This window comes from Topomyia yanbarensis, unplaced genomic scaffold (assembly GCF_030247195.1).
Source record: "Topomyia yanbarensis strain Yona2022 unplaced genomic scaffold, ASM3024719v1 HiC_scaffold_106, whole genome shotgun sequence".
Taxonomy (NCBI): Eukaryota; Metazoa; Arthropoda; class Insecta; order Diptera; family Culicidae; genus Topomyia; species Topomyia yanbarensis.
In genome coordinates this window covers 104,129-122,047 of record NW_026683279.1, presented here as the reverse complement: position 1 = coordinate 122,047, position 17,919 = coordinate 104,129, and the positions used below count along the sequence as shown (strand labels likewise).

Below are 17,919 nucleotides of genomic sequence, written 5' to 3'. Positions count from 1 at the left end.
ACATTAGCGTTACATGAGGAGGAGGAGGAATCAATATTTATTTTATCTTTTAGATTAGCCATCACCTCTAGCTGTTCTAGGTCCAATAATAATGTGTGTGCGTGTGATGCTGGGATATTTTTACAGTATTTGATACTCGTTTTAATAAAAATTGCTCAAACAGATTTCGATAATATTAACAAATGCAGATGAAGGATAAATAGATGTAAGATAATGGTTAGTTGGTGATATTATTTCGGGAGGGTGCACGTGAACACAGCACAAATCCAACTTGTGAACAGTGAGTTTTTGTTTTGATTTAACACACAAACTTATGATTGATCATCTACTTTACTATCTGTATTGGTTAATTTTGGTGAAGCTTTTCTATTCTCTAGTAGGATTTGCATTTTGTTTAAGTGCTTGTAAACGTAAATTTTGTAGAACAGATTCGCTCGAAGATTATGTGCTCGAAGGATATCAGAATCTAGTTGCTAGTAAAAAAAATATTTTCAAAAAATGCGGTTAATTTCTTCACATGCATGAAAGGTTTTCGACTAATTGGCCACCAGCAATCCGAGAACTGGTTTTCAGCGAAAATTGTGCGAAGAACCGAGGGAAGAAAATCTGGGCGCGCACATAACTTTCAAACGCGTAATCTAAGTCCAGTTGCTAGCTGATCTTGGCACCCAGTAACCTTTCGTACCGGCAATAACAATGCCAGCGAGACAACCGAAAATTGCAAACCTAATTTGACCTCCTTAAGCAAAAAATCCGCCCCCGTTTTCACCATGTCCCTGGAAGCACCAGAAGACTCCCTGGAACCGCTGGTGGCCGCAGAGGAGCCTCTGTATCCGGACGGTAGGATCTACAAACATCGTGCACGATGCGGAAGATGTTATCGCCGATCATCACTGCTACACATGGCCGGAAAATCTAACGCAACCGCCAGCAACATAGCTCTTGGAGGGTTGTCTGGTAGCTCCATTCCGCTAGGTGGCAGAAGCCCTACCCGAATCAGTCGTGCCAGTGGGAGAAATAGCGTGCTAGCCGTGCAACGGACTGCAAGCCAATCTCGGACATCTACAATGAACTATCGCTCGCCAAGAACCTATCTGCCTCGCTATTCAGGAGATATACAACAGGAAGGGCACAAAACTTTGAGATCCAGGAAGCTTCACCACCACACGAAATGCGCCATGTACAACACACTGATTAGACCGGTGGTTCTCTACGGGCACGAAACGTGAACAATGCTCGAGGAGGATCTGCAAGCACTCGAAGTATTCGAAAGAAAGGTGCTGAGAACGAACTTCGGTGGTGTGCAGGAGGATGGCGTGTGGAGGAGAAGGATGAACCACGAACTAACGCGACTCTTTGGTGAGCCAAGTATCCGGAAAGTAGCTTAAGCTGGAAGGGTACGGTGGGCGGGGCATGTTGTGAGGATACCGGACAACAACCCCACCAAGTTGGTTTTCACCTCCAGCCCGGCAGGTACAAGACGGAGATGAGCGCAGCGTTCCCGGTGGCTGGACCAAGTGGAGCAGAACCTGGCGAGTATCGGGCACCTGAGAGTTTGGAGACAAGCAGCACCTAACCGGGTGACGTGGCGGAATATTGTGGAACAGATTAAATCATGATAATATGATGTGTAATCAGGAAATATAATATACGTCAGGAAGGGCACGGATCTTTCCCCGTGGGTCAGCTATAGCTACAACTGGGAGTCTAGGTGCGGTGCCAATATATATCAGTCAGTTGGACTCGGAACCAGATCGGAACTGATAACAGAGCCGGTGCAGCTCAACACCAATCTAATCGCCGTAGCACGCCGGATCAATTACCCCCTCAAATGCACTGTTGTTTCGATCTATGTACCCCAGGAAGTTAGGAATATACGAAATAAGCTTAGCAACCTCATCGAGCAGCTCCCAACCCCCTTTATATTAATGGGGGCTTCAACGCACACCATACTGCCTGGGGCTCTAAGAGATGCTGTCGTCGCGGTAACACAATATTGGGAATAGTCGAGAACAGTAATGCTGTCATCCACATTTCTCCGCGGTCGATCGACATCGGCTCTACATCTAACAATTTGTTCCTACTCTATCGCAGGATGTTGTGGATGGTCCGTCTCATCCGACAAGGGGAACAGCGACCACTTTCTTATCTCAATTTTTCATGAACTCACTCCCCCCTCTACGTGCCGACGCTGGACGCTGGATTTTTGAACAAAACCTATCTGACAATATCGACCGAGACCGGGCATCTTCACCCGATACCCTATCCGAGCTCATAGTGCAGATAGCCTCATCTTGTATCCCCCGTACCAGCGGGACTCCTCCACGTCGCGCAATATATTGGTAGTACCCAGAAGTGGCATCGATTATCAGGGCACGACGGACGGCCCTTCGATCACTCAAGAGAACTACCATCGATAACCCTCTATGGGAGCAGCGATCGGTGGATTACCGTAAGCTGAGAAATCAAGCGAGAAGAGCTGTCCAGAATGCTAAGACAACCAGCTGGGCTGACTTTCTCGACGGTATCAGCCCTGACTCTTCAACCCAGGAACTCTGGAGGAGAGTGAACTCTCTTAGTGGGAAACGAAAACAGACCGGCTTCTCCCTCACTATCAACGGCGCTACGACAATTGACCCATTTGTGACCGCCAACGAGATTAGCCAATTTTTTGAACAACTGTCATCGGACGAGGCATTGCCCGCCTCCTTCACTAAAACATAAGACGTCCGTGGATACATCTCCTACAAAGTTTATACCGGACTCCAGCCAATCATATAACTACCAATTTTCCGCTACCGAACCTGCCGACGCACTAGGCACCGCGCGAGGAAAATCGGCAGGCCATGACGACGTAGGCTACTCTGTGCTCCGACACCTTCCGCAGGTGGTGAAGGGAGCCGTTTTAGATAGCTTCAATAGAATCTGGGAAGGCGGGACCTTTCTAGAGTTCTGGCGTAGAGCACTTGTAATCCCTATCCCTAAGAAGTCAGGGTACAGGAGAGATAAGTGATTTTCGTCCAATCAGTGTAATGTCCATGCAGACATTGCCATACTGGATATAGCGAAAGCCTATAACACTGTACGGCGGAAGCGTGTACTCCGCCAGCTACATCAGTGGGGTATCCGCGACAACCTCGGCAGATTCGTCCAGGAATTCGTCAGCAACCGTAGCTTCCAAGTCTGCATTGGGAGCAGCCAGTCTCGCACCTTTCACGAGGCAAATGGAGGCCCACAAGGATCTGTCTTAGCTGTGACGCTGTTTTTAATCAGAATGAATTCCTTATTCGACGCCATTCCCTCGGATGTACACATCTTCGTATATGCAGACGACATAATACTAGTTGTAATCGAGGCGTGGAAGAATAAAACTGTAGGCAGCGGTCAGTGCTGTTGGGCGATGGGCAGAGTCTGTCGGTTTTAACATCTCAGCTCCCAAATGTTCTATCGCCCAACTGTTGTAATTCCCTCCACAACTGCCCGTCCGGTGAAGCTCTTTGGCACCACCATTCCATTCAAAAAAGAACCGAGGATCCTTGGCGTTGTGATTGATCGCAAGCTAACATTCTTGTCCCATTTCATTCAAATTAAAAAGGAATGCCAAAGCAGGAAACGGCTAGTTAAAACCATAAGTACTCGACATCCTAAATTCAACAGGAGGACAGCACTGAATGTAAACCAGGCTTTAATTCTCAGTAAAATTTTCCATGGTATCGAACTGACTAGTCGGAATTGGGAAGGCTTGGCTACCACCCACGCCCCCCTCTATCAAGGAGCGATTCGACAAGTAAGCAACCTTCTTCCCAGCACCCCTGCCGAAGCCGCCTGCGTTGAGGGAGGCATACTTCCATGTTGGTGGGCTGTGGCAGTGACCACCATGAAACGGGCGCTTAGCTTCCTTGAAAAAACCAACGGAGATGACTGTACCCTTCTGGAAACGGCCAGGAGTCTCCACAACATCTTTGCAGACGCCCCTCTCCCAGAAATCGCCGAATTACATACCGCAATTGGTCCAATCGTGGACCAAACCAAAAGTGCGAGCATAATTGAAGCAGCTAGTGAACCGCAAGTATTCTAACCATATCATAATCTACACTGACGGCTCAAAGCTGTGTGGGGGTGGGTGTGAGTGGAATAGGAACAGGTCTTGCTTTCCACATCCCATCCGCCTGTTCAGTTTTTTTCAGCAGAAGCAGCAGAGATTTCTCTAGCAATCTCTAAAAAACCCGACGATACCCCAACCGTGATATTTTCAGATTCACTCTCCGTTATAACCGCCCTGGAGTCCGGGAACTCTAAACACCCTTAAATCGAAGAGTATTACGACCCGCTTACTACGATATGTTGGGTGCCAGGAAACTATGGGATTAGAGGAAACGAAGACCTACGCCAGAATTCTAACCTGCCTCCCTCGATCCGGGATATTCTTGAAAATGATCCGGTCAGGGAGGAAGTTCTGCTAGCTTTTCTGAAAGATGTCCTATTACTCGCTGCCATTTAATCTAAGGGCTAGCAAGTCTCCTATCGGCTCATCGATTACCGGGACGGAGCCCACTACAGACATCAGCAGATTCATTGTGGAGATTCTAACCAATAGGATTGTCTAAAGAAATGTACATTACATTAAACTTCTTCGAGGCGAATGGCCCGTGTGGTTAAAGCCTGAAATAAGAAATAAATAAATAGTACCGTTCTGTTTTGGTTGGATTGGGCATCTTGCCAATACGAAAAAAGGTCATGAAGTGGTATACCGCGAACAACGTCCAGGTGATGCCCAAGGACATGAACCCACCCAACATGCCAGAGCTCCGCCAGCAATCAGCAAGCGGAACCCCAAGAAAACACGGGATACAGTTCAATGCAATCTGGCGTTGTATGGCGAGGAAAGTGAACATGGAGGCTGTGCAAAACTTGATGGAACGAGACAAACGAAAGGCCAGGAAATTCGCATTCACTAAAAAGAAAGCTTGCATGAATACTTTTTCTTAAGTCTGTATGAATTAAACTTACAAAAAAATATCATTTGATTTTTCACACAAGAAATTTTTGATCGTAACACCCTTTAAAGAAGAAACGATTTGTTTCTCGTTAACTGCTTTGAACCGTACTTGACAGATAACTGCTTCTCCGGTATTTTAAATGGCATCTTGAAGGGGAAAGGAGTCAGTAATTTTAAAGCACATGAAACTAAGTTTGCAAAAAATATCCAGTTTCGCAGGCTATCTGTATATAAAGGCGACATTGTCATTGCAACCGGGACCGTTAATTACGAATTTTACGAGTCTATCATCCGAAATGATGTTTCAAGCCACCAATATTTTTTTTCGTCGTAGCTTCAAAATAAAAAATAAAAGTTCAAAATCTATTCAGTAGACTCAGTAGACACTTTGCAATTTATTTCAAAAACAGCTTAATTTCAGGCACCGAGAGTAGAGGGCACCCTAAAGATGAGAGCAAAGCTACTATTTAAGCACAGTTATTAAAGACGACGTAGGAGTATTGATAAAATCAGTCGCAATCAATTCTGCCAATGACAGGCTTGCCTAGAAAACATTAACCCTTAAATGCGCAATGTTGTTTTAAAACAACATTTCGAAAACCATCTCAAAATTATCATAGTGGTGTATTAAAACTGTGAAACAATTTTCAGAAACTTTGAAAAAAATCGGTTTGCGCCTTCAAGGGTTAAATGTGCTTATGAATACTCTTGAAGAAGTGTTACAGGTTGGCTTGTTCTACAAATACCTACAACTAACTGCAGCTACACTCTACGGATTAGTCGACAAATTTGAACGGCGCGATAAAATATTACATCTAAAGCGATCCAAAAAACCAGTAGATCAAGGATGTACTTTGTATGCGCTTACACAACGATACTCTCAAAACTTTGAAAGATCATGATTCAACACTAGTGCTATAACTAATCTCCCTTAATCATTGAGATCTATGCTTGTGTCGCCTATACCAGAACAATTTACTGGTTACCCAAGCGACAACTATAGATATATTCCAAGCACTTGTATCACAATGCTTTAATTACTGAGCCGTGCTTTGGAAATAGTTCATCCGTTTTGTTAGTCCACCTTGTTCATTGCCAACATCAAGTGAAAAAATACCTATGCACGTGATTGTGTAAGAACACCATACGCGTTGTCGAATAAAATCTATCTCCAATTAATGGAACAACAGTGAGCTGAAATCAAACTTCTGAAACAACCATAACGTAACAACCATGGCCGTTATCGATGCCGTTACAGCAACATGTGGCGATTCTGATAGCTTCAAGCGAATGACCTTTCGACGAGCAATTGAACCAAGCAAAAACGAATTTCCCCCGTTTAGGAATGATTGATGAAGGTTGGGTAATTTCGCGAGCGTAGGGAAAACGTAATAATAGTGAATCGATAGAACTAAATAACGCTTACCATCGAGCGGATTAATCAACCCGGAGCTGTTCCAGTCAAAGTGCACAGCAGGAACATTCCCAGTGGGGACGCCTACGCTACCAGTAGACTGCGGCAATGGATCCAAACTGAAGGAGGAATATTTAGTTCCCGTTTCGGTTTTGGTTCCACCGATTGATATGGGCGGATTACTAGCGTTACTGGGAGTTGTGGTATTCGACGCCGGTTTCAGTGGTTCCAGGGGGCTGAAGCCTAAGTTCGCAGCGAATCGCGGCATGGAACTGTTCCATTTGGGACCGAAGAGCTGAAACGAAATGTAAGTTACCGAGAAATTTCTCAGATATCAGCTAGTCTTACAATGTTTCTCGAATCGATACCAAGCGCTCGAACCAACGTTTTACTACTATCGGAACTGTTGTACTGGAACGCAAGTGCCTTGGTAGAGTCCATATCCCTCAGCTCGTGGTAAAGTTCATTCTGCAGAGAATCGCTGCCCATCACTTGACCAGTATCGCTTTGCGCTTCCTCTGCACAGGACGGGAACATACCGATGATAACACTCAAAATACTTTCCACAGTGAATTGAACAGATCGGGAAGTTGGAATGGATATCACCGGGGCCGGAACTCCGTCCGACTGTTTAAAATCGCTAAATTCGCCGAAATCATCGCTATTTTCTTCATCATCCTTATACTCACAAGCAGACTCTTCGGGACCAATTGGAAAAGTAACCACTTCAATTGTTTTGGCTGGACTACCATCCGCGGAAAATTTGGCAAAATCTTGGAAATCATCAAAATCGTCTTGCGAGAGATCATGTTCGTTCGGCGCATCTGGAGAGGTCTTTTCCTCTGAGCCGTTTTGTTGTCTGGTGGAAATATCTTTCGGGGCACATCCTACTTCGTCAAAAGTGGCCGGAAAGGATGCTGGGAATGAATCGAACTTACTGAAGTCTGCATCGAACGTCGCAAAATCGGTTTTGCTTTGCGACACAAAGTTACTATCTGCCGATGGTGTCGATTCCAGCAGAGCAAAATCATCGTCGAAAGAGACGTCGTTTGCGGTTGGCACTTCCAAAACCGCTGAACGTTCATTGGATGCAGTAGTGAAATCTGTAAAATCGTTCTCGGTGTTATCGTCGAACCGACAGCACATGTCTTCCGCGACAACTGGTGTTACAACTGCTTCCTGTATTGGGTCCGGCCCAAGATCTTCCGGCGTTGGCTCCTGTGGTGACAAATTGCGCTCACTGGCTTCGTTCTCTGACATATGTACAGGAGTCGCAGATTTAGATACCTCCGTGTCAAGCTGAAGTGATGGAATGCTTATATTGTCCTCAGCTTCCGAGGGACCAACTGAAGTATCCTTCTGATCTCCTTCTTGAGGATTGAAGGCGTAATCTTGTAGTTCATCTTCGCTGGGCAAATCGTTCTCCGAGTAAATATGTTGGGACAAAATCAGTGAAGGGGGACTTTCGATTCGAGGCGGATCTACTTCCAAATCATCCAGAGCATTTTCTATCACAGGTTGTGGCAATATTTCGTCTTGTTTATGAGCTATATGCTTTTTTACAGGCGAACTGGATGGCGTGGCAAATCCAGGGAATGGTGACGATACTGGCGTCGGAAGATCTGTATTTACGCTCGCCGCAGGTACCGATGCAAAATCATCAAAGTCATCCTCATCCGGATCGGGAACGTCGTCCTCTTCATCATCATCAAAATCCATAGGAGGAGGAGTGTGACAAAACAGCGGAGGAATTTGACTAGACATTTTCCGCTGACCTTGAAAGATTTGTTTTCCCAATCAGAGTACAATCTGTGTCGATGAATCACCGTTAGTTACTGAAAACCCCAATTATCGATTATCAGAAAGCACTCCGAACAATCAAACAAAGAAATTACCTGCTCAAATTTGTTCCAACCTATTGAAATATGACGTTTCAAGTTTTGCACACATCAAATTTTCCTACTTATTGCCAACCAACCAATCGATAGTGTTAGCGATGCAATATTCTAGGGTTCCATGTCCAGGACGGACTGCACTGTCGATCGAATGATAAAAACTTCCTCGAAACACTTCACTAACCGAACGAGTATGTGAAAAAAAGTCAATAACTTTTCTTTCGGAACCAATTAAAGTTCCGTTTCAGGTGAATTCGACTGATAGACGAAAAAATTACACTCTGCTGTTGTAGCGCAACACACCTGTATGTTTTTCCTTTTTCTTCGACTGAGGTCTTTTGCGGAGAGATTGACATTCCACCACACAAACACTACACCGTTTACACGCTTAGATATTTTTAGATTCTGGTGGGTAACAAACATTTTATCTGTGGAGTTGCTCTCGCACACATCGACATATAAATATTTTTCATTAGGGCTTGAACAACGACACGACTAGACACTGGCATTGCAAAACTGTATCGCAAATCTGACTACCCCTCAGTGACTCAGGTAACTGGTAATGTCAAATACACCAAATTCTTTGTTTGCACGGGGGATGCGTTCCGTGCAAAAAAAATCCGTGTTATTTGGCAAAACCGTGCAAAAAAAGTCGTGCAAAAAAAGTGCGTGCAAAAACAGAATCCGGTGCTTTTGGATAGAAAATGCATGAAATTAGAAACACTGATTAGTCCGTTGTTATTTGTTGTATTCCTTGGTTACGCAGAGAAAAACAAATTGACTAGCAAATAAATAATAATTATTGTTTGCTTTTCAAAATAGGTCCTCGGAAAAATCTCTGAATTTGCTCACGATCGCAAAAATCTTCTCGGAAATCGTTTGCGATTAGTGTGATAATGTTTTCAGCGATCTGGATACAACTTATTATGGACAATCCAGAGCAGCAGACTGTCGTCTCCAGCATCGTGAACCAGTAAACACGCTATCCGCTTCCAAAACCATAAAATAACAGTTGTACCGTTCGTAAAAAATTGTGCCATGGGATTTAAGCCTGTGTTTCTCAAAAGAAGTCTGGGATTTAAATCTTCCGTGACTGAGTGCACGCTACTCTGGACATTTAGTAAAATTGACATAGGGCACCAGCGGCTGCTTATTCAATGAGTCACTGCCGGAATTAGATCATGGAAAAATTTTCAAGTCTCCAAATTGTCGAAACAAAAGTTCCGCTGCTTTTGAAAAATGCCAACAGTAACAAAATTGCACCAATTTTTAAACCTAAAAACACAATTTTCCCCGTTGGGAACAGTTAATATTGTTAATTGTTTTATAAACTCGTGACGTTTTCCGCGGTTGTGTTTATACTTCAGCAAAACTCATTTTTGTGTAGACTCCCGTCACGGGATTTGAGATCCCAGGCTGCATTTAAAATACAAAATAAGTAACATGTTTCCCAATCAAATATGACAATAAAACATTTGTTCCTCGTGTGCTACCCAAGCTAGTCAAATAAACGCTAAACAAACAAATAAATTATTTTGCTCAGTCTAAAGAACTGTCAGCTCGATTGGCATCAACCGGCGGATACGTGTTCCCCTACAATGTCATCAAATCAAAGAACATTTAAAATTACATACGACAAAATTAGTTGCGTGATCAAGGCGATTCATTTTCAAAGATAGCACTTCTGATGAATCATTTTATAAAAATAAGTGATAGGGGACGCGGACGAAAATAGCTGAGCACCACCACAATGTTGCCACCTTACCACTATAATAATATTAATTCTTCAAAAGGGCTAATGAGATTTTTGCAAACGAACATATTTCACTCATTACTCCGCTACCGAGTTGAATTTCATGAAAAATACACATGAATCAACATCTTTACCCTTGGTAGAATCAATTTCAAATGCTTTCTGTGTTGAAATTATAACCACAGAGAACAGACATATAAGCTGGAACAAATTTTTCCGAAAAACCTGTGTAAACATTTAAATGAAAATGCGTTGAAAATCACCATCGCATGCATGAGTCACCATTGTATCCAAGTTTGCACACAAATCCCGTATAGCGATTGCTGGCCGATCGAAGCGCCGCCAAGTGGCAAGTTGCTACTTGCTGTTGTCATTTCAAAGCGACAGTTTTATTTCTTACACAAGTTGAAAACTTTACTTGTATGTCAGTTCTCAGTGGTCAGCGTGGCAAGCAGAAAGTTAGCAAAAGTTGAGCAAAATGATATTGATGCTGGTAGAGTTTCTGCGAGCATTTTGCGCGATTTGTGCGAGAATTCTGGCAACGAATTCGCTCAAATGCAACAACCGTTTCTGACAGAAGCGGCACAGAGAACAGACATCCATGATCGAACAAAAATATTTAAAAAACGTGTGTAAACATTTTAATTAATATACTAAAAACACTAGCGCCGCCACACCAACCTATCCCAACTATCCGTCAAATCGATTCCGGAACCGGTTCGAAATCCTGGATGGATTCAGCATGGAATCTAGCTCAAAGAAAACAACCGATTCCGACTCTATCGGTTGATGCATTTGAGTTGGAATTCATGCTGGAAGTCCGAATCGGTTCCGGACTAGTTTGACTGGGTAGAGGAATAACCGCTGTCAATTCTGTCGCACTCAGCCACAAAAAACATGACGACAGTAGCGCACCTGGTTTAGATATCCAAACTACCTTCGAAACCGTTAGAGATTTTACACAAGTTGAATGCTGAAGATGGACGTCTGTTCTCTATGGAAGCGGTTACACCAACCGATGCTGCTCACTTTTATCCAAGATCTCTGCACGCTTCCTGCCACATCTTTGTCAGATGTTTTGTTTGATTCGTGCTAAATTCTACCAGGTAGGAATTGCCAGGATTTTTGCACAGTTTATGTCCGAGTTATGCCAGGGTTTTGCTCGGTTCCTGTCGAAATTTGCCAGAAAACGCGAGCGAAACCGAGTTCGGCTCAACTAACCCGACAGGATACGCGCAGAAATCTAACAGGGCTGCCAAACCAAGACTTACAGAAATCTAGCAGACCGGTCTCTGTCAGAAAATTTGCTCACTGGGGCGTGGTTGAAGTCGTACATATGTTCCTGTATTGTGAGTTTGCAAGAAACAAAAAAGTTTTGCTCTGTTTTGCTGATTCAGAACAATAACGGAACGACTTTCATTTTGAATGTTTGCATCATTTGATATTCGTAACCCTCATGATGAATTTCGTCCTCCCACCAAACCATACCATTTTCTCGGTAGCGTTTCTAAACACGATAGTATTGTAACAAATTTGGTTTGAGGATGTAGCTTTTTTCTTTAAAACATTTAGCAATTCGAATTGATTGGAAACCAATACTTCCTTAAACACAATGCCACATAATGCTACATTTACGATTAACAACTCTCTTGTTCGTTTGGAATGACATTGACAGTTGAATTGGAATTCTAAACGAAACATGGCGTCTCTCTGTTATTCTAATCTCTTTAGGTCCAGGAATCAGAATATATTGGCTCAAATGGCACGTTCCCCGGACGTAGTCGGGGATTTGTGCCTTGCCGTGTGTTTTCATCATTTCCTGAGCGGAAGGAAAGGACAAGGAGGTGTGGGGAAGTAGAATTGGAAGGGAGGGAAAAATAACAGCACAAAACAAAAATAAACAACAGGTAAGTTAAACTCACAAGTAGTTCAACTTGCCTGCGAATAAGCCTAAAGCTCTTTACCACATTGGATAAGAAACTTTAGTATGTCTCTGAGTTTCAGTCGACCAAACATGGTTTCGTCTATATAAGGACGGCTGAAGACTCGAAATCGCAATTGCGCTACCGCTGGACAGTTGGATATCAGATGATATGAGGTTCCGTAGTCGGATTCACAAAGATCACATGAAAAAGACTCAGCGCGCTGAATAGTTGCCATGTGATAATTGAGTTTGCAGTGGCCGGTTAAAGCCCTGGTCAGCATGCTGCAGTGGAGCTTCGAAAAATGTAGGAGATTTTTCGAAACCACTGGGCATGGTTGTTTGAACTGAACCATACCATTTTCTCGGTAGCGTTTCTAAACACGATAGTATTGTAACAAATTTGGTTTGAGGATGTAGCTTTTTTCTTTAAAACATTTAGCAATTCGAATTGATTGGAAACCAATACTTCCTTAAACACAATGCCACATAATGCTACATTTACGATTAACAACTCTCTTGTTCGTTTGGAATGACAGTTGAATTGGAATTCTAAACGAAACATGGCGTCTCTCTGTTATTCTAATCTCTTTAGGTCCAACTAATACCAATAGATTGCGATTTGAAGTGGGTTTATTATTAAAGTATACAAACCCGACGGGCTGCACGGTCAGAAATTACAAAAGCGTCCAAAATGAATGAAATCTTTTTATTTTAGTGACTGAGTTATTTGCACACTCGGTACGTTTATAAAACGGTTGACATTTGATGTTGTTTATACGACAGGTAAAGCTCATTTTATGCTGTTTAAGAATTTTCCGACTCTTTAAATCTAGAAATTAGAAATGTGTTAACATCACTTCCTACGAAGGACAGCAAAACCTTACTTGCACTTGATGCATGTGAAGAAAACCGTCTGCCCCTCATCCGCCGATCGAAGTTGAAGGGTCGCATAAGACATTTTGTCGTTGCCGCACTTTGGACACCGTCGTGACACAATCGGTCCGTCCGATTCTTCTTCAGCTGCATTTCGATTGTCGTGCTGGGCAGATTTCTTGTTTTCGTACGAGTTAAAATGAATAGTGTATTCCACTTCCATGGTTCCAAAGACTAGGGATATAGAAAAAAACAAGATTCGAGATTGTGCGAAAAGTTAACGGAATTTACCTGCTTCGTTATAACTCTTGTGGCAGTTATAGCAAGTTACACTCCCGCTCATCCGTAACAGGGGTAATATAGAACCACATTCGGGACAGAAGCCCGGAGTGATAGAAGAATTAAAATCCATTCTCTTCAACAAATTCTCGAATATCTAACTTAATATTTAATTCTAAAACAAATTAAACTTTGCTTTTAATGCAAAATCCGGTTAATCCACGTGATAAATAAATAAAAGTCCCTCACAGAGCAGAGCACAAAGGTAAATGACAATTAAAGGTCTTTTCGCGCATTGACTTTCTTATGAGACGGCGAATCCCACCACAGATGAACAAGGTCAATAGCGCCTCTACACAGTAATTTGTTTTGGTGATATTTGAAAGAGAATTCGATGAAGATTAAACTTCTGCATTTTTAAAAAGTAATGATAGAATTTTCTGAAAAAGTTCAGTTTGGCTATATAATCTGGATTATTTTCCAAATTTAGATGAGCGGCTTCATATTTTTTTAAAATTTTCATTTATGTGACAGAATTTTTTTTCATTCGTCACATAAATGGATTAATTTATTTTGGAAATGATTCTAAATTACTTTTTTTGGCTTAAACCGTAATATGCTTTCAATTGTGTCATTAAATGAGAAAAAAAAATCTTTTTTTATTACATACATCGATAAAGCTGATTTTCGTAATTACGACAATGTTCTTTTCCAACTGAGGAAACGTGAAAACAAAATTTAAATTTAAAATAAGGAAATATGTTGACAGTCTTGATTTAACACTACAGTCGTAATTCGCTGGTTGGACATTTTTTAACTGGACCGCTTTTTAGTTGGACCAACCAAGACCGGACCAACGAATCACGACTGTATCAGAAGCATTTAACATATCGAATTTCACGACAAATGATGCCCTGTCAGAAAAAATGAATACTTTTCCGATTTTCCTGCAGGGTTATTTTTATTTGACATAAACACCATCCAATGTATATATATTTTTTTCATTTTGGGTGTTGTTTTGATAGGCCAGATGTAAACAACCTCAGTTTTCCCATGTATGGTTGTCTATGTTTACATTAGATTTATTTTAAAAGCCAAAAAATAGTTTTTACGTATCACAACGAAATTTTTTTAAAATAATGTTATATAATGAATATCGGATCCAAAATTTATCGAATGGAACGGAAAATTATGAATGAGCATTTGTGTTCGAGTCGAGATCACGTTCACTGAGGGTTTGAATCACGTATATGGCACCCCTATCCCATTTGTATTGAACTGACATAAGTCAACATCTCAGCGGGCACACAAATTATGGGCCCCACTGACAGTTCAAATTGTTCTGCTCGTTTTGCTCGAAGCTCGACCTTCACTATTCAGACACGGCACGGCATGCCTCAATCATTAGATGTTTGTTAAAAAGTTTGAATATTGCACCGCCAATTGATGAAAAATGTTATTTTGGACATGTCGGTGAATAACAAAAACTTTTCACCATGATTCACCAACAAATTAAACGAACTCGAGTATCACAAAATTGTACCGAATGAAATTGATTCTGTTTATTGTGGATCGACCCTAACGCGACGTTTTAGATGTTGGCATAGAAATCATGGCGGCGTAGCAGATACCTCTTTTGATAATCTTATAAGTAGACACGCAATAAAATTGATATGACCGAAATAATATCATTGGACACAAAAGTCGATTTTGACGTTTGAATTGAGAACGAAAATTTACACGAGCTGGGAAGGTGAGAGTTGTAAAACTTGAGGCTGAAAGGACGGCCCGTCAAAATTGACAGTGGACAGATGACTTGTCAAAATGGAGTACGCATTTGAAAATGCATCTACCAGCAAAAAGCTGAATAGGCTGTAGGTCTACTCAAATGCAACACAAAACCACGTTAGGCCAGTTTAATATATTCCCAAAATTTTGATTCATAGCAAAAAAAATAATTTTTTTGGGACTTTCGACATTAAAATATTATCTGTGCTGTTATTTTTCAACCGATTTTCGATTTATTTTTAACATTTCTGGAAAGAAGAAAAATGGGCTTTACCAACCTACATGATGCTGTTTTGTAAAAAAATAATGTGCGATTTATGGACAACAATACGAAAATCGCCAATTTTTTTAAATTTTTTTCATGAAAAATTGCCAATTTTTTGAAAATTTTTCATGAAAAATTGTCATTTTTTTAAATTTTTTCATGAAAAACACGCGAATTCTCAAACTTTTTTCAAATGCACGCCCTAGTTCTAATTATAATTCGGAAGAATATTCAATTCTGCTTCCAACAATATTTTGATAATCAAAATCGGTGGGGATTTTGCCTAAATTAGGGGTTGTATACCATGATTCTTACGGCCAATTACTTCATTTAAATGAAAACCGGTTTTCAGCTAATTGATCACCAGCAACCTGAAAACTGACTTTCAGCGAAAACCGGTTTTCATCCAGTGAAGAAACCGGCCGTTAAGGTGTGTATGTAGCATTGCTACTGTGATCAGCCTTGCACCCCAGCGGTTATCTTGAAGTTGCATTTTTCGCCTTAATAGATCATGCGCGACAGTTCCTATTTTGGGAATAATTGAACATTTTTGCCATTTCCGACCGATTTTCATGATCAAAATGTCATTGAACGCGTATTATATGTTCTTTCAAGATATTAATAGAATTAGGCTTTTTAGTGCCATAATGGCGGTGTAAATGGCTCAGTACGCAGTACGTTTAATGGCCCTTTTTGACAATAATCGTTTACGTTAACCGCCCAGTGAGATTAAGTCATCCTACGTTAGTCCAATGCGTTGGATGTTTATTCAATGGACGCCCGACCTCTTCAACTGGACGTTGCTGTCAAGCTGGCATAAAAGATTATTGTCAGAAAAGGGCAATTAAGACCGTCATTATGGCACGTGAAAAGCTGGATACAACATTTCTCAAACAATTTTTTGTATTGCATTTGATGCGTACAGGTTGTAGACCTGTACTAGGTAGCACCGTGTAATCAATCCAACTCAATCGGTTTCGGAAGCGTCTTTTGCATTTGAGTTGAATTCCACCCGAATAAAAATGTATAACGGAATTACAACGATTTTCATTGTTACATCACAATGAAAAATGATGTAAAAGAATCAGATATGATGCAAAATGTACAATGAAAATACAATCAAATTTGTAGTTTCTGCAATCAATTTCGGCAACCCACTTTGACAAGTCCTCCGTCCAATGTATTGTTTTTCAGTTGAAAAACTAAACTGATTTCGGTACGTATCCGCACAGTCAACTGTAGTCCCATTCAACAGCGGCACTCAACTCGAAATGTTGATACAGAACATCTGCTATTCTAAACTATTAGCAACTCGCAATCGGCATACAAAAATCGGTCGACCAATACGGCAATTAATCAGTCTCATAATGTAATTGGGCGATTGTTATACCAAATACAAATATGTTAATACGGAATGCTCTGATGATTTTTCGAGGACACGTTTTAAGCTACCCTGTACCTGGCAAGGTACAGTGTCAAAGTGACAGTGTACTTTGATGAAATATTGCGAAAACTGGCCTCGCTGGAGTCGAACAACACATATACTGAACGTCACCATGGATACTGCTTATTATTCAGAAAATATGAAAATAACTTTTCGAGTTTTCTTAAAATTTATTACAGTTGTGCATGCAAATTTCGAATTTGTATTTTATTTCGAGGTAAGGATTTTTCAAAACTATAGTCGTTACATAAAAGTCCATTGTATAAGAATCCCGAATAATTTCGCTTTGGTGATTTTTCTCAGCCAAAAGAACGCTACAGGAAAACCCGTTCCGGAAAATCTCGGTCAGATTGATTCGTTCATTGCAGATGATTGGGCGTCGTTGATTGGGCTACACACTTCGCTAAGATGTGACGGATCATCGAAAGCTCTTGTTACTAGAATAAGTGTCAAAGTATTACTACTGAAAGCCGGAAGTGGACTTACCGGAAGGTAACCAGCAAATCAATGACATATTCAAATCAAATCGTATTGTGCGTCACATTTTTGTTTTAGGTGGACCCACCCGATCCCCTTTCTCTTAAATAAGGCTGGATTGTGGTGTCCAACTCGAGCACCAACGGGTCGGGAAGACAGGTGGCTAAACATTCCGCGGACCAGATTTGGAATACTGGAATCGTCGATTTAAGCGCTATCTAAACTAATCCATGGCGTGTACTAATGTGATTATCATTCTAGCTAGCACAACATAACCGTAAAAACACTAACGAATCGGTTGTGTATGTATATTGATCAGGAACCAGAAGCATGTTTACGACGCAATGTATTCCAGTTTTTTAGCTTCGGAACTCGATAAAGAATCGCAATTGAATCTACATCGATTTGGCTGATAATTCAAGTAGTCCAGTTATAGCCTGAGAAATACTTGTTTGGGGATCATGCATAAATGACGTGGCGTTTTTGGGGTAGAGGGGTATCCCAAATTTGTGACAAAGTGTGTCGAGTGCGACGGTAGGGTCAGAAATTGTGCAACGTAGAATTAAGTTCAATTTTTTTACAGGCATCAAAACTCATTGATTAGGAAAAACAATTTAATGCTCCTCCATTCCTATCAGAAATAAATTATTCGCACAAGTTACTTTTCATGCGGTTTTTCATGTGGTAAGCTTTCGCTTCGCGGAATTGCAAACTAGCAGAAAAACGGAATGCGAATTTAACTTGATACGTTAGTTAGCAAATCTTGCTAACTAAAACACTTAATTTGGTAGCGTAATTAATTTTTCTC

At 41.3% G+C, this 17,919-nt stretch overlaps 2 protein-coding genes across 2 annotated transcripts; both read right to left on the bottom strand.

The window, feature by feature from the left end:
* Window positions 1-4: 4 nt before the first annotated feature.
* Window positions 5-8,656, bottom strand: LOC131694603 (aftiphilin-like; the record flags this gene model as incomplete). Its single annotated transcript, XM_058983081.1, has 4 exons — window positions 8,309-8,656; window positions 6,762-8,248; window positions 6,426-6,708; window positions 5-109 (listed from the first exon to the last, which is right to left on the bottom strand). Coding segments are annotated over exons 2-4 (1,804 nt in total), but the record flags the coding sequence as incomplete, so codon positions are not given.
* Window positions 8,657-12,621: 3,965 nt separating this feature from the next.
* LOC131694602 (DNA-directed RNA polymerase I subunit RPA12-like) lies at window positions 12,622-13,413 on the bottom strand. Its single transcript, XM_058983080.1, has 3 exons — window positions 13,150-13,413; window positions 12,870-13,092; window positions 12,622-12,814 (listed from the first exon to the last, which is right to left on the bottom strand). The coding sequence occupies exons 1-3, from the start codon at window positions 13,268-13,270 to the stop codon at window positions 12,790-12,792; spliced, it is 369 nt and encodes a 122-aa protein (XP_058839063.1). The 5' UTR covers window positions 13,271-13,413; the 3' UTR covers window positions 12,622-12,789.
* Between the last annotated feature and the right edge of the window lie 4,506 nt (window positions 13,414-17,919).

Excerpts from the sequence above, each read along its gene's own strand:
- LOC131694602 (XM_058983080.1), bottom strand. The coding sequence starts at position 13,270 with ATGGATTTTAATTCTTCTATCACTCCGGGCTTCTGTCCCGAATGTGGT. Across the intron at positions 13,093-13,149 it reads CAAGAGTTATAACGAAGCAG|TCTTTGGAACCATGGAAGTG; the intron begins GTAAATTCCGTT and ends CTATATCCCTAG. Across the intron at positions 12,815-12,869 it reads TTCACATGCATCAAGTGCAA|ATTTAAAGAGTCGGAAAATT; the intron begins GTAAGGTTTTGC and ends TCTAATTTCTAG.